The following is an 18,269-nucleotide window of genomic DNA, read 5'->3' on the forward strand; positions in this document are numbered from 1 at the left end:
CCGTAAATTAAACTCCATGACTAAATATCCGGTATATCCGTTACCTATTATTGAAGAAATTCTAAGGAACATAACATCGACCAAATATATGACGACTTTAGACTTAACGACTGGTTATTTTCAAATAGGGGTGAGGCCTGAGGACGTGCCTAAGACTGCTTTTATAACCAAGTCTGGCACTTATGCATTTTTGCGTATGCTGTTTGGCCTTTCAGGAGCCCCAGCAACATTTCAGCGATGCACGGACATTGTGTTAAGACCTGTTCTTGGAAAGTCCACATTTATCTATTTAGACGATATCATTATTACTAGTGATAATCTAGACCAACATGTACAGGATTTAAGACAGGTGTTTTCTTTATTAAATGAGGCCGGTCTAAAAGTTAATGTCGAAAAGTGCAAATTTGCAGCCCCTGAATTAAAATATTTAGGTTACAAAATATCGCAAAAAGGGATCGAGACAGATGAATCAAAAATAATCGCTGTACAAAAGTATCCGACTCCAAACACGGCAAAGAAGCTCTCTTCTTTTCTAGGACTTTGTTCATATTATAGGTCCTTTATAAAAGATTTTGCGGCTATCGCTGAGCCATTGTTAAAATTAAAAAGGAAAAAGGCAAGATTCTCGTGGACGGCCGAAGTCAATAGTGCTTTCGAAAAATTAAAACAAGCATTAACGCAAGCCCCTGTGTTAAAATTTCCTGAAAAGGATGAAAATTTAGAAATTTCAGTGGATGCTTCGGATTATGTGGTAGGAGCGGTACTTTCGCAAAATCAGCAGCCTGTGGCATTTTTTAGCCGAACTTTAAATCAAACACAAAGAAACTATTCCGCGACCGAGAGAGAGGCACTTGCAGTTCTGTTAACAGTGCAAAAGTTCCGAGTCTATTTTGGAAAGGCGCCGATAACAGTATACTCTGATCATGCGGCGGTAACTAGATTGTACTCAGGGAAAAATTTATCCCCAAGGTTAATAAGAAGGGCACTCAAGCTGCAAGAATATAATCTGGTAATCAAGCATACCCCCGGAAAGGAAAATATCGTAGCAGATGCCTTATCACGAATTAAATTAGACGAACAGTGTAATACCGTAAAAGTTGCAATGCTTACAGCGTGTACAATAAATTCCCGAGAAACTGTAATAACAGAACTGGGTAAGGATCCTGAGTTTGGAAGTATTTATGAGTATTTGAAGGATCCTGAAAATTTTAGCCACCAAGATATTGTGGCGATAAGAAATAGGGCGGCCCATTACGAACTAATAGATGGTCTATTATTCTACACAAAAACTACGAATTCCAACAACGAATTTCGACCTGTTATCCCAGCTAGTCTTAGATTAAATATCCTGCATGAGCTCCATGACAGCCCTTTAGCTTCTCATGCTGGTATTCGAAAAACTATCCAACACGTACGCGAGGCAGTCTACTTTCCTGAACTGAAAAAGTTAACAAGGGCGTATGTCCAGTCCTGCCCAACATGTCAAGCCGTTAATTATATTAATTTCCGCCCAGCCGGGTTTCTAAATAGTATTAAATCCGAATTTCCAAATGAAATAATTGGCATCGATTTATTGGGCGCTTTCCCAAAAAGTCAGTTAAATAAAAGTCGCTATCTCCTTGTTATGGTTGATCATTTTAGTAAATGGACCGAAATTGTTCCCTTAAAACGAGCCATCGCGAAATTAGTTACCGATTCTATTTTAAATAAATATATTTTAAAATACGGGGCGCCCCTAAAAGTTATATCGGATAATGGTCCTCAATTTGTAAGTAATATATTTGAAGACATGTGCCAAAAACTGGGCATACGTCATTTAAAAATGGTTCCGTATCGGCCGCAATCAAATATAGCGGAACGGGTCAACAGAAATATAGTGAAAATTATCCGTAGTTATGTTAAAAATTTTCATAAAAGCTGGGATAACTATGTCAATGAATTTGCTTTCGCCCTTAGGACCGCAAAACTCCTGCTGAGTTATTTCTAGGCAGAAAGATTATAACACCGTTAGATAAATTATTTTATGTGCAACAAAGAGCCCCAGAATTTAAAATGGGTGATATAGAAAAACTAATAAAAGAAGCAAAAAAGAATACGGAAGTAGCACAAAGAAAACAGAAGTTATATTATGATTTGAAACGATGGGGAGTAACTTATAAAGTAGGGGATGAAGTTTTAAAAATTAAGCATTCACTTTCTTCAGCACCAGAAGATAAAACTGCCAAATTTTTTCCACGATTTGAAGGACCATATGTTATAGAAAAAATAACTCATGCTGTTGTAGTGTTAAAAGCCAGAAATGGTGAAACCTGTTCTGCAAACATTGATCAAATTAAGCCCTACTTCGATCGTAATAAAATGCAAATCTTTTCAGATCTTTTGCAGGATCCGGCACGGTAGACACCGCAGGTACAAGTTCCAGAGGTGGGAAAACGACAAGTACAAAGGCAAGCCAATGAGAGACAGAAGCAAGTGAAAAGAAAATTGCCCCACGGAAAAATTGAATGTAACAAGAAAAAGAAGCCGTTCCACCGTCCAGAAAACAGAGTTCACGAACACCCCCAGAATGAAGAAGGGAGAAGGACGACGTACGTGAAGAGGACCAGGAGAAATGACGGCAACTATAACCCGGCTTTAAAACGGAAGATCTACTCATCCGACAGAACTCTCCGCAGCAAAAGTCGCCAAACTGTGGAAGGGCCATCAGCGGCGGAGGAAAAAGTACAAGAAAAATTTGAACGGCCAACAACGAGGTCCAAGCAGGATCACGACAGAAGTTTCCCGGTTCCGCCAAGACCAGCTGCCATCAAACGGCAAAGACCACAAGCAGAGGAGAAAAGGAAAGTATTCAAGGGTGGCCGTACTGGTGAAAAAAGGAAGCTTCCAGAGGAAAGCACTGAAGGGCGAGCCCGTACAAGAAGGAGGATAAACCAAGCTACTATCTGCAGTACCTTTAAAGACTGGGCCCAGAAAAGGATGTCCGAATATTACAAAGATAAGTAAAATTTTATGTTACTTTGCAAACTTAAGTTAATCTTTCATTCTTACTGCAAGTGGCAGATTTCAAGAAGTTTTACCTCATGCGAGGCCTACCTTTATCGCCAAAAGGGCGAGAAATGAGTTGTGACCGATTTTCGTATTATGTTTTTAAATTACTCGTGCGTAAAACTAAAGTTGATGTATAATAGCGTTGTGTAAAGACTTAAATATTGTAAAAAGTTATTGTATAAATTTTATTTAAAACATTCTAGCAAGAAAGAAGTTTTAGTCTGAAAGACTTTTTGAAATGTAGTATTTCAATGTAGAAAGAATTGGCACTTGCTTTGAAAAGAATAGAAGTTAACAATGTACTACTAATGTATGTTTTCAAATGTGTAAAATTAACGGCATGTTGATATGTTCTTATATACATGTGAAGTGTTATTTTAAATGTTAAGAAATACCGTGATATGGTAAAAGTGAAAGTAATGTTAAAAATTTGTTATTCGTGTGACTGTAAAGATTAAATCATGGCGAATATGTGGTAAAGGTTGAATGATGTAGTTAGGCTCTCTGACGCTACACTTTAGAGTTAGCCACTTTTAGAATAGTACCTCAGGGTTTAGAGTTGAAAGTAGGGTGTGTTAAGAGGTCTCGTTATGTTGAATTTTAACACGTTAGTGTTTTGATTGTAGGAGGAAGTGTGGCACACGTAGACAGAAACACATTCGTGTTTGGTGTTCTTTTACAACACATGTCAGAGAGCACGGGGAGAGATAATTAAAATAGTCATGAATGAAATAAGAATGTTAAGAGCTGTATAATTCTATATGTTACTTGCCATGTCATTGTGTAACATTTCATTAAACTAGTTTTCCTTCCAGATCTCTGGAAGGAACCAGAATTGAATAAAAGCTCCTGGTTAGATGCAGTACAGATGAAAAAAAGATTGTTGTATATCCTGGGAGCTGCTATTGTAACAAATTTCTTTCTTTTAAATTTCTAGTTTTTAGCTAAGTTATGTTTGTAAAAGTTGGCCTCGCGTTAGATTCTAGAGCTAAAAGTTTTCAACGAGGTCGTTTTAGACCTCAGTTTCAAACTAATTAACTCTGGCGGGAAGTATGTAAGGATCTTAAGTTTTACTAACGTTTATTTTATTTTAAATCTTTACTATCACTTCTTATTTTCTACTTCCGGCCAGAATTATAAGCGTGAAGGTTTTTATGCAAAGTTTGTCTGGCGAACGCGAAGTATTTAAGCGTGGCCTTTTTGCCAAGTGAGAGAGAGGAAGCAGTGAGTTCGAAGCAGGCCGCTTACCTTAGAAGTTACACAGTTGCTATTTGCCTTCCAGGCCAGAGGTTTTAATCCTCTTGATAAATTAAACGTATTGTAGTGTTCACAGTTTCTGTGCTACATACGCTTCCTGTTATTATAAGGCCAATCTTCCACGTGTATTATTCTAAAGTTAAATTAGAGTTTAGTTTTATTTTTATACTTTTACGTTAGACCCCGAGTGGAGGGTCAGTGTATTCCGAAGTACGGAAGTTATTGTATATAGAGAAAAATAAAGGGTTTTGTATACCCTTCGTCTGTATCCTGTCTACTTACCACAATTAGTGAACATAGCTTTAGTAAGCTCTCTGTTCCGAGTCAGGTCCTTGTATGTTTCCGAAGAAGGTTAGAAGGAACATTGAACCTGATAAACTATATAAAATATATGAGTGGTGTTGATCGGGCAGACCAATATGCGTCAACCTATTGTCTTCTGCGAAAATCGCTTAAATGATGGGGTAAGCTTTTTTGGGAGGGGGCATGGAAATTTCTCTGACCAATTTATACATTTTGTATAAACTAGAAAAGACCAAATAAAGGGGAAAAGCCACTGACCCTTCTGCAATTTCTGAAAACACTTGTCGAAAAATTGAGAGGATCATATCGCCAGCAACGAAAACAAGTGTCTATGTTGCATTCCGTTGAAATCCGACTAAATGGGAAGTTTCACGTAATACTAAAAAAGCCAAAAAGGGACTGCAAGGTTTGTTCTGATCATAACGTGCCTGGATGTCGGCGGGAAATTTTGTATTACTGTGATACTTGTCCTGGCAAACCTAGGATGCATCTTGGATATTGTTTTACAAAATATTACACCAAAAGTAATTACAGAGTGTAATATTTATTCAAACTTTGTTGTTTTCGACCTATAAATGAATAAACTGGTGAAATTTTCTTATTTGTATACATTTGTTTGTTTATAAATGTTTTTAAAGTACTTGTAAAGAGTTGCTGGTTCATGCAAGCGAAAAAGGCTTTGATTGCAAAGTGTTAATTCAAAGATATAACATATAAAAGAGTAAATCTCCTCATTCCTTCCTGCACTCACAAACCATTATGCGAATATGCGGAATTTTAATGAGTATGTATGTGACGTTATTGTCATACGATTTACAGGTGCTTTATTTTTTACCATGATATTTTGGGCAAAAATGGTTTTAAACTGTGAAGTATTTAAGCCCCTTTATTTTTCATGACGTTTTGTACCACGATGTTTTAGAACTGGGATGTTTTCACTCTGCTTTCTTTTCTCAGACAATGTTTTCTCTGCAACATTTTCGACTGCGATGTTTTTGGTGGACAATAACAGAAGCAGTTACCTGATGCAATTAATGCACACGAGATGAGTGCTTAGATAAATTAGTCATAGGACTGGAGGTCTTTATGTCCAAACAGTGATGCAGCATTTTTTAATTACTAGATAATGACAAAGCTTATAGGATGTCCATAGGATATGACAGTTTCATAGAGAACTTAGGAAGGTAAAAATTTTTAAAAGAAAACCTTCCCAAATTTATGTGTCATAATAAATATGGCAAGCAGTCAGCAGTTTTTACTGTCACAAATATATACTGTGATATATTACCAGTATTTTATAGGTTTAGAAACTGATTTATAGGTCAGACTAATTTTTGAAAGAAAATGGTTGCATTTTACATTACTATACAGAAGCCATTACATTAGGTACCATTAGGGTGATATTAATCACCCCCTATATGCAACTACCAAATGCTCTTTTAGTCACTGGTGCAGCATAAGAGAACATAACAAATGAAATAATTTCAGTACATTTAAAACTAAATAAAAAATACAAAAAATATTGAAAAAAAAGGGGGCAGAAATTCTGAGCAAAAAATTATTTTAGTTGAAACGTAGACAATTTAAAATTACCTTCAAATAATTATGACAAAATTACTAAAAAAAATCCACACATTCAATTCCGAAATGAGATCTATGTAACAGCTATCATACTCACTTCTCTTGTTGTTCAATGTCATTTTTTAAAGCAATAATTTTTCTTTTAATACTTCTGTTTTCTTTAACAGTCTGCAGTGTTTCTGGAAACAAAAATAATATTTCAGTAATCCTTTTACAAATATATATAGCAAGCACTGCCAAACTACAGCTCACAAGCCATATGTAGCTTTCATCCTTTAACTGAAGCTTGCAAGTGGCATGCGATCTTTTAGTTCCTTAAATGTGACCCACTAGCAACAAGTAACTTTATTTTTGAAATGTATTTTGAAACAAGAATCATTTAACAACTACTTTCTTTATCAATCAACAATTTCTTCTTAAATTACAAAATGTATATAATAATTAAATGATTTCAAACTGTCAACTGTAAGCTAATCATAACAGAACAAATAAAATGTTATATAATTTCATTTTCGTGAATTACTGCTATGGCTGCAACTCCGAAAGCCCAAAAAACAAATATGAAAGGCATTTAAAAAAGTTATCACTTTTTTTTTAATGTTCTCTCGTGTTATTTTATTATATGTATTTTTTTACAATCCTTTCATGTAATCTGCTTGCTTTTAAATAGCTGCAATCCAGGAAACTCACAAGATTTGATGCTCCTTGTATGTTGCTACACTTATTAAATGTCTTGATCAATTCATATGTAAACTTTATAACAGGTCATATAAAACTTCCAACACCTATTTTATTGGCATCGTCAAAATCTTTCTATATGCAGTTATACATTAAAGCTCAAAATGAATTGCCCATAATGCAGCAAATCAATCATGTTTTATATACAGTCAAAAGTCGTTAATCCGGACTCGTCGGGACTTCGGCGATTCCGGATTATAGATCATCAGTTTAAATCTGGTAAAATGGCATGCAGAAATTATAAAATTAAAAATATGAAACCGTAATTTACGAAATAAAGAACAATTATGATCTAAAGGGTATCAAAATTTACCAAAAAAAAAAAGCTTAATATTTATTTGTTTACTTTATTAAACATTTCTTTCAATGTAAGTTGTTTAAGTTGCTTTGTTTTTTATGTGATAATACATTCTCTTTAATTCTATAAACAGACATAATTTCTTGTTCAGTTACAAAGTTCTGCTGTTCAAGTCCTATAATTGCTGTGTCGAGAATACAGACTAATTTGTCAATCAAAATTTAGTCGTTTTCAATAACCTCTGTCACTTTCTTCGCTATCGGAAGCGAATTATAATGATGAGGAGGCATTTGATTTAAATCATATCAAAGACGGAGTACATCGAGATGAAAAAAACATCTGCCCTTAAGATAAGGATAGTGCTGACAGATCAACTTCCAATTCATTGCACGCCGCGGCGGGGTTAAAGATAAACAAAGTTTAGATAAACAAACGTTAAAGTTTATATAACCAAAGGATATGCCTTTATCCATTTTTTGCAGCAATTCCACTTTTTGTTTAATGGACTCCGAAAGATACTTTCGCTTTGCATATCCTTTACATATTAGTAAATATACATCGGAAATTCTATTTGACATAATCGAAAGTTCAAGCTTACTTTTATTAAAATTGCTCTAACAGTCTGCAAAAAATAATAATCCGGATCCAATTCGAAGATTAAGGAACAACGCAATCTGCAACATTAACTGAAATAGATAATTAGATAATTTCAGCTTAGCTTATCCCGTCCGTTATACATTAAACGCGCATTCGTAAACGTATTTTGCGCACGCGCAAATTCGCAGCGGTAAAGGTCTTACGCATGCGTCAACGCGACGCATGCGCAGAAAGTTTGTAGCTTTGAGGTCCGGATTATGGGTGTCCGAATTAATGACTTTTGACTGTATAAATGTATAACGTAATAATAAAATTCCATAGTCACTTAAATTTCTAATTGTATGTTCTTTTAATTTTTAATGGCGATGTTCTCTTATTTGAAAGTACGTGGAATTAAATCCACAGCCCCGTAGTCAAGTTGTTTTTCTCGTCTTTTCTACACGTACAGTTATAGAATGTTCTGGAAATATTTAAAGCGAACTGGATTGGCTGACGTCATTTATTGGAAGCTCTGCCTTTCCAGAGGCTATAAAAGGACTCGCAAAAGAATATCAGGGCTTTTTCTTAAATGTCACAATGCAGTAAACTTCATACAAAATGTTATTAGTCGTTTTTTTTTTTTTTTTTTTATTTACTCCGGATATCTGATTTTGTAACTGCTATTTCTCCTGACCAATAATAAATGGATCCCGTTTTTTAAACTTATCGTCTGATAATTTAAGCTACGACTACATTTATGATTCTTCAACAATCTATTTATTTCTGACAAAAGCTGGTACATCACATATATATAATGTTGTATGATCTTAAATTCTCTGGATTCACTCTTTTCAGATTTCTACTATAATTAATATTAGGATGTAATATAATCAATATTATTTAATAAATAAATCATAATTTTCACAACCTCTCACAGTAGCAAGCTATAGTCACTTTTTTTCATACAAAACACTTTTGTAAAAATTACTTGACAGCCCTAGGCACAGATCATCATTTACTTTAATTATGGTTACACATATTGAAATCTGGATGAAAGATTTCTTCATTGGATTGACAAAAAATTCAGATTTAGATAAAAAGAATGTAATTTATGTTTTGTTAACAATGATTTTTAATACAGATCTTTCATCATCAGCTCTTGTTTCAATGATGTCGCATCAAACAATGAATAATCAATCGAGCACAAACTTTTTCTCACAAAGCGTCTGTCAAAACACATAATACTGATGTTAGTTAAATCTTTGCAGCTTATGATATTTACTTACATGCTAGCCGACAATTTTTCTTTTTTTTTAGCTAGCCACAGATGATACAATTTCTTCATCTACTGATGTTTCTCTGGTTTTTTAGTCACCTTGTATGCTTGACATGTGCTTCATGGAAATAACCCAATACTATGCTCCACTCTTTCAGATTGATCATACAAACTTCAGACAATGCACAGTAAAAGTCTAAAGTTTTTTTCATACAGACTTTGGAAATACTATGATCTTTGATTTCTTACAGTCACCATAGCTGATATTGCCTGCAAACTTTATTTCATGCACACCAGAAACTAAGATAGAACTACTTAGAGGGAATACACAGCTTATCTATGAAAACTGACTGAAAAATTTGTTGTCCAGCATTAAACAGACTCATAAAGAAAGATATGATGCAATGGAAGATATAATTTAATTCTACATAAGAGAAAACAAAATGTGAAAAAAATACATTACATACAAACAGCAGTAGTATGTATCATTGTGAATTGCTATAAATTTAATTGTTCTAGATATTATTCTCTTTGTGTAGTCCATACTTAAAAAAAAAAAAAAAAAATTGGGACCATCAGTTGCTATTAGCAAAGGAAGATATTTTCTCAGTATGATTCAAAGCAGAGTAGATGCAACAATAATATTAGTAACATCAGCATTTGTCCTACAATATGAAAATGTCCAATACTTCATATTAAACTCTCCAAAATATATCTAAAACCCTCCACGATTAGTAAAAGATTCAAATAAGTATCTGTAATCTGTTTGTAAGAAATTTGGGCATGAATCTTTCTTTACATACCTTAATATCACATCTATTCTGCTGCTTAGTTACATTTGGCTCACAAAAAGTCACTTTTATTATTCAAACTGGAGTTTTCATGACGAACTGTGCATTAGGGGCACAAATTTCATTCCAAATAAATCACCCGTTTTGCAAAGAAGCTGTTGCCATATGCCTTATTTTTTAAATGACTTATGCTCATGTGCCTTAACTTCCCTATGTATTAAGATGTGCTGATGATGTATCTCAAAATCTTGTTCTACAAACATATGCAGTTTTTACCTTGCATTAGGAAATCTGGAGCTGGATACAGCAACAGCCAAAACACTTTCTGTGGAACATGACAGCATATGTAACATGCAGTTATGCATTACCCTGTTGAAAGATGGCATCATGCAGGCCTCAAAACATGAGTCACAGCCACAGGCCTTAACATATCAGAAACGTTATGACAGCTGTTCACATACCAGACATACAAGCCAGAAAGAGGTGACTGTGCTGATGCAATGGCCCATCATACCAACACGCCAGATGTTAGCCAGTACTCATTCTCCTCATTAAAAAAAAAAAAAAAAAAAAAAAAAAAAAAAAAAAAAAAATCTGTGTCATCATCTGGTATACCTGTCTCTGCTGCAATATCAACAGAGGCTGCAACAATGGTCACCACGGTGACAGCTGGTGGTGGTGTTGCAAACATCTCATTATCTGCACAGACACTTGTTATCCTGTACATGGGACAAGTTCTTGACTCAGGATGTGCAATGAGACTGCACATTCCCACAAAGGCAAGCAAACAACATACCTGCTCTCTTGGGTATTAGAGGCTGGGACACTAAGATCCTGCACAATTCCCCGTGCAAGGTATATATAAGGTACAACCTTTGTTTAATACTTTACTTGCACACTCAGAACAAATATTTTGATGTAATAAACTTTTGCAACGGAATGATGCATTTTACAAAACATTCTACTTGCAGCATGACGAATGTTGAACCAATTGCAGCATGTCAAAATGTAATTTCAATAACTTTGGCCTGCACTCATCTGAGTATGAATGTCTCATTCAGGAACCATTAATTTATAATTAAAAAAAAATTCCCCCCCCCTCAGTGAAAACATTTCATAGCCACTATGATCTTATTCATAAAAATATGTTACGTACCACTTGTAATTTCAAAATTAGCTTTTTCGGATAGTTTATCTTTTTCCAAATTTTAGCACTTTAACTCCTTCAGGTCCCTCTATATACACATTGCATTTAAAGTTACGGCAAAGCACTCAAAGACATCTGCCTTCAATACTGGATGTGGTATTAGTTGACTGTTATTAACAGTGATAAAGCACATACTTTACCCCTGCTATTAATAGTCAAATGATATATACACATTCAGTAAAGGTTTTTAGTTTCTTTTTTCCTAAACTTTTCCTGTTTTAGTACTGATGATTAAACTATTGGATTATTACATTCTGCAATAAATTAAGAGTGATACTTTGCATTCCAATATTTACACAGATTATATACAGTCAAAAGTCGTTAATTCGGACACCCATAATCCGGACATTTGTTGGAAAATATAGTTTATTTTTAAACCTTTTACTGCATCATCTCTCCTCCTTGAAATGTTTATTTAGATTAATCTTTATTTTAATGTAATATAGTAGTTACTTCTACTTCTTTTTCTTGCTGCCACTGTTTGCATTGAGAACGGACTGTTTCAACCAAGGAGGTTAGAATAGAAGGAGGGAAGGTTCAACTCAAACGGTGAAGCTTGGCGGCCATGTTACTGTTATCACTGTGACTTGTGCAAGGAAGTCTGTAAATGTAACATTTTTTTTTTCATTTCCCTTCTCTTTTTGAAGCATGTCTGCTTATATTGCATATGGATGCACAAATAGATTTTCGAAAAATATTCCTGGGATTACTGTTCACTCGTAAGTATTTTCTTTTTTTTTTATGTAATTTCATAAATATGTTAAAAAAATGTCACAATGTCATGTTGTTTTCTTTCCAGATGTGACAAAAAAGACTTAATAATAATCGAAACATGTTAAATACAATACATTTTAATGCTTTTGCTTACAGCTGGTATCTTCGTTCCTTAACATACAATGATATATGCTAGGATTATATGCTTGCTGTATAATTTGAACGCTTAGATAATTCGTTTTATAATTTTCATGAAAAGTAAGAAATCAATTGTTACTATTTTTATGAATTGTAAAGGTGTTAAATAAAGCAACGCTTTTCCTTATGTATTAATTATTATTCATTCTTAAGTTTTGTGAACTGTTACGAATATAATTTGTGCATTTGATCAAGATAAACTGTTCTGTTGTTAAAATGTTTTTTGCATAAGCTTACAAATTTCTGGGCAGTATAGCGATAAACGTAAGTAAAATATTTACACAATTGAACATTTGAAAAGATATATCCAAAAATTTATATAGGTATATTTCTGTAATTCAGTTTAATTCAAGGTAATTTCTTTGAGATTCATAAATATGAAACGCGCATAAACTGAAATCATTGAATTCACATAAATCTGTTTTATTTTATTAAGATTTATTTTCTTGTTGATATAAGGTTGTTGATTGTGAAAAGAATCTATTTAAAACTTTCATTTAAAAAAAAAAAAAAAAAGCAACATGTTACCATTTTTTTAGATAATTATCTGCTATTAATTTCAGGTAAAAATGATTCTTTAATAAATTATAATAATATTGCGAATAAATCAGAAATATCACTTCTTAAAGAAACAACTGGAAAGTATATCAGAGAAGTTGCTAATAAAACCTAAACAAATTCTTGAAATTATGCAGAAACATAATTTGTAAAGGCTTTAATGTTATGCACATGCATTTAGATTTCGAAATATTTCTTAATGATTTTCTGTACTTAGTAAATTACAGATATCACCTGTATAACTTTAAAACAAAAAACTAACAATAGCGAAGCATTTCATTATAAATTTAACATATTTTTACTGGAAAATTCATGCATAGAACAGCTTACAAACACGTACGTTCCACTACCGTATTGCAATGTTTTGAAGTAACAAACATGGACGCCGCTTGTTCTGTGGAGTTTCATTCCCCGATAGTGGAGGAAACTGCGAACCCTCCCTCCTTCTATTCTAACCTCCTTGGTTTCAACCTAATTGAGATGCAAAAACAAAACATGATGTTACGTCATCTGAAAAGCCGATTCGTGCCGATAGCTGATTGGTTGCCGTGAGATGACGTCATTCCTACTTCTGCTATAAGTATCTCGCGAAGCTCTGGCTCAAGTTCACTTAGCCCACGTCAATGCTATGGAAAAGGATATACAAATCTTAGAATTATACATTAATGAAATGAAACAAAAAGAAACCCTAAATAATCCAACAGAGGAAACAAATCAATCTGATATTACTGCTAGTCAAAAATCTAGAATCAAAAAGAAAACCACAATAGATAAAGAAGGATACATAACCCCTAGAAAAACTCATAAAAGAACTCTATCAAATTCCAAAATTGAAGAACCAGCTCAAAAAAATAAATTCGAGGAACTAAACCCTGAAGACAATATGGAAGCAGAGGAAGGTGAATTTATTACACCCAACAAAAAAGCAGGACACATTCCCCCTATAGTCTTAGCAGACTTCACGGGGGATTGGGATAAGATTAAAGAAGATTTTGAAGAGCAATTAAATATAAAAAAATATCGTGGAAACCTAAGTGGAGGTACACTGACCATAAGAGTTTATGACTCAGACCACTACCGCACAGTTACTGAATACCTAACTAAACTACTTATTCCTTTTCATACTTATAAACTCAACAGTGAAAAGCCTATCAAGGCAATAATTAAAAAACTTCCAAAAACAGCTAATATGGAACTAATCAAAAACGAAATTGCCCAAGAAGGTATCCCAATTCAAAAAATTCGACAAGTAATTCACATTATTGAAGGAAAGAAAGTTCATCTTCCTGTTTTTATAGCAGAATGTACTAGAAATAAAGAAGGTAAAAGAATATATGAACTAAAGAAACTCAGAGGTCTGGATGTCTTCATCGAGCCTTTTAAAGCTCGCCCTGGACCCGTGCAGTGCCATAAGTGCCAAAGGTACGGGCACACACGGGACAAATGTCACTATAAACCTCGCTGTTTAAAATGTGCAGAGCCTCATGAAACATTTACTTGTAAACAAACAAAAAATGACAACAAACTCCCTGTCTGTGCCCTCTGTGGGCAAAATCACGTTTCTTCCTTCAAAGGTTGCAGTAAACATCCTTATAATGTTCAGAAGCAAATCGAAGAATCTAAAGCTTTCAAAGAAGAAAAGAAAAAAGAACAATTTAAATTTAACAAAAAGGATTTTCCTTCACTCCCTGAGAACAAACCAAAAAATGCATGGAATACTTCCAAGGAAAATGAAAACACTAGTAAAACAGAAGACACAAACTCAAACCCACTTGGCTTTTTTGACTGGATAAAAATCCAATTCACTCAAGTTAAAGAATTCTTCCAGAAATTTAAAACAGCAAAAACAATATTAGACAAACTAGAGGTCGGTATGGCGGCCTTCGAATATTTCTCAAATCTAAACTATGAATTTTAATCAAACTCATAGTCAAATAAATTTTATCTCAGCTACAAATAGCTTCTTAAAGATTTGTTACTATAATGCAAACGGCATCAGATACCAACAAGTGGAAATTTCAAATTTTCTTACTAGACATAACATTGATGTTATGCTAGTAAATGAAACCCATCTCCGCTCTTGCGACAAATTTAAAATACAAGGCTACCGCATCTACAGAAAAGACAGAAGACATAATAGAGGGGGAGGAAACGCAATTCTCATTAAAAACCATATCAAAACAGCCAAATACGATTTAAATCCCGCTTGTACTATAGAAAATGCTGCAGTACTTATCTATAGTGGTTTTAGAGAACCTTTTCTTTTTATCTCCGTCTACAATCCCCCCTCCAGCACTCTTGATCTCAATAATCTGAAACTACTTACTGAAAATAACTACCCCACCTTAATAGCAGGTGATTTAAATGCTAAACATTCCTCTTGGAACTGTAGAGTCACAAATAGAAATGGAGAAAATTTAAGCAACTTCATCCACAATAGTAACATCAATCTCATTGCTCCCAATCACCCAACGCACTATACGCACAACGGACTAGGGGATATTTTAGATATAGTTTTGATGAAAAACCTTCCTAATATTCCTAATCTTGATGTTCTCCCAGAACTTTCGTCTGACCATCTCCCTATAGTCTTCAACTTCTATGGATTTTATCCCCCTCTCCCTAAAGCTCATACAAAAGTTAATTGGTATATGGTTACCGAACAGCTAAATTCTGTTAACAGCAGAGCCACACTTCGTTATGACTGCGATATTGAGCTGGAAATCACCAGATTAAACTCCAAAATTCAAAACGCTATCAATAATGCTACCTATACAGTCAAGAATAAAAATCCCTATGACATCCCAGAAGAAATTAATCCCTTATACAAGAAAGAAATAGACTTAGAAAAAGATGGCATATTACTCACAATCCTACTGAAAAACGTCATATTAATTATTTAAACAGAAAAATAAAAGAAGACATCGCAACCCATCGATCAAATTCGTGGGATAATTTCCTAGAAAACATGGATCTTTACCCAAACTCTGTTTGGAAAGTAGCTAAATCACTCAGAAATCTTTCACCCAATCAAATTCACCCCCTGTATCACATGGGCAAAATTCACCACTCCGAAGACTCCATAGCTGAAATTCATGCAAAAGAATTAGAAAACATTTTTAAACAACATGAAAATAAAAATTCTGATCACGAAAAAGATATTAATTACTCTGTCAATAGCATCCTCAACAGTCCCAGCATTAATTTTTTTTATGCCTGCATCTCCAAACGAAGTTCAGCAAATTATTAAAAAATTAAAGAAGCGCAAAGCTAAAGGATATGACATGATTTCTAATGAAGCATTGCAAGCTTTACCTAGAAGATGCATAGTCTTAATTACAAATATTTTTAATGCTTGTATTAGACTCAGCTACTTTCCATCGCAGTGGAAACATTCGATCATTGTTACGATCCCGAAACCAGGAAAAGATCCAAAGCTAGCAAAAAATTACAGACCCATCAGTCTTCTGCCAGCGCTTGGAAAAGTTTTCGAACGAGTACTTAGTGCTCGGCTCACCAATCATCTAGAACGCCTTAATCTAATAGACAAGAATCAATTTGGATTCCGCAAAGGCCACAATACCACACATCAAATATTAAATTTAGTTGAATTTATTGCCCAAGAATTTACAAAAAAGAACGGAGTAGCGGCATGCTTCCTCGATTTCGAAAAAGCTTTCGATCGAGTGTGGCATGCTGGCTTACTTCATAAGCTATCTAACTTCCTTTTACCAAACAGCTTTATTAAGCTTATGCATTCTTATTTTAAACATCGTACTTTTCAAGTGCGCTGTGGTGAAGCAATCTCTTCAAAAAAAGTTATTTACAGTGGAGTAGCTCAAGGCAGTGTTTTAGGACCGAAGCTTTTTACAATATTCATAAATGATATGCCTCTACCTTTTCATTCTAATATACTCAAATATGCTGACGACACAGTCATCCTCACCAGTTCACGAAGTCCAAATAATGCTTTAGAGAAACTTCAGCTCCAAGTCAACATTATTAACAAATTTTGTCAAGACTGGAAAATCAAACTAAATACTGATAAATGCTGCGTAGTTCTCTTTCGCAGATACAGAAAAAATATCCCAATGAATATAAATATCCGACTCAATAACCAAGATATTCCTGTTGCCAACTCCTATAAATATTTAGGTGTCTATATTGACAAAACCCTAAATTTCAAAGATCATATTCAATATGTTACAAATAAGGCTAACGCTGCTTTCATTGCTCTCTACTCATTAATTGGAAGAAACTCTAAGTTAAGCCTCCGTACCAAGAAAAATATCTACATCTCACTTATTCGACCAATAATCCTCTATGCAGTTCCAGCCTGGGCTACTGCCCGAAAAATAGACAGACAAAAATTAAATGTACTCCAAAACAAAATCTTACGTAGCATAGTGAACGCACCCTGGTTCGTGCGAAATTCTCAAATTCACAAAGACCTGGATATCAATCCAATTCACGACCAAATCCTAATTTCTGCACACAACTTCTTTGAAGATATGAGAAATTCTCCCTATGAAGCTATTAAATCGCTTACAGACTATGACCCTACTATTGAGAACGTAGTGAAAAGACCTCGAACGATCCACCACAATTCTAAGTGGTGGTAGTGTATATAATGTATTAAAAAAAATAATAATAATAATTACTATTCCTTTGCAGTTACTATTCAAGAAAGATGAACTTTGCAAAATTAGGACTTTATTTTTCATCGATGAATTCTTCGTTTTACTACTTATTTAACCAAGATGTTTACTTTTTATTTTTAATATTTCGTATCGTGTGTTTTAAAATCAAAGTTCGTGGTAACACCAAGTGCTTACTCTCACTCATTAGCCCTAGTGAGCTACATGACCTCATTTTCACCTTTTACAGTTTCCTATTCATTTAATGATTATATCGCAAGTTTAGAAGATTTTCAAGTGTCTCAAAAGACATAAGACTCTTAAATTCACAAATATATCTTGCTTTTACTATGTTCGAACTTTATTTATTGCCAAACACTACAAAAACTTCATTTTTCGAACTCTGACTCCTCGACCAATCTAAATGCCGGACGCTGATCACGTGCTCTTCTTGACTCACGCAGAAGCTTAGAATTTCATTTCGCTTCTCACCACCATTTACGTATATAATCACCCATGCTATGCCATGATATGCAACTTAGCAAAACTTATTTTATGAGTTCTCTCATTTATTGATCTCGCCTTCGGGCGCGGTGTATTTTAAATACACCTCTTAAATTTTTAACTTTATGGCCTATGGTAAAATGATAATATACTGGTAAGAGCTCCTAGTAGCTAAAGCCAGCAGTAAAGATATGATCCAAGATCCAAGCTCAACCCTTCTAGTTCCTGGTTTCCCGGCTAGTGAGTAAGCGGTTTCCAGCCCCTTCAAGGATGCATGCAGTCCGGTGAAAGAATGCCTTGATTCCGGTTTGATGGTTCCAGATTAAAATTCTTCGAGGCTGTCCTGTGAGTAAATGCTGTAGGCGGCGTCCATGTTTCTTCAATGAGGGCGGAATTAAAAATACGTGAGCGGCGACGACTCCTTGTGCAAACGAAGTTAGGCCGGTTTTAAGTAGTTTCACATTTAAATTTTTCAGGTGTTTTCTTGACCATTGATTATGGACTTATTGAATGGGTAGCCTGCTTTATTTTTTAGGCTGCATAGTCACTATTTAGGACATTGTCATTTTTTTTGTTTGTATAG

General features: G+C 34.3%; 1 protein-coding gene across 2 annotated transcripts in view; it reads right to left on the reverse strand.

Annotated features, from left to right (window-relative positions):
* Window positions 1–18,269, reverse strand: part of LOC146998065 (uncharacterized) — a 78,318-nt gene that overhangs the window by 17,260 nt on the left and 42,789 nt on the right. For both annotated transcript variants that reach the window (XM_085813197.1, XM_085813198.1), the window contains exon 5: window positions 6,287–6,368. In XM_085813197.1, coding sequence (XP_085669323.1) covers window positions 6,287–6,368 — 82 coding nt within the window. The remainder of the gene's footprint in view (window positions 1–6,286; window positions 6,369–18,269) is intronic.

Source organism: Stegodyphus dumicola, chromosome 3 (genome assembly GCF_044657685.1).
Source record: "Stegodyphus dumicola isolate Sdum_Otavi_A_Nest chromosome 3, ASM4465768v1".
Taxonomy (NCBI): domain Eukaryota; kingdom Metazoa; phylum Arthropoda; class Arachnida; order Araneae; family Eresidae; genus Stegodyphus; species Stegodyphus dumicola.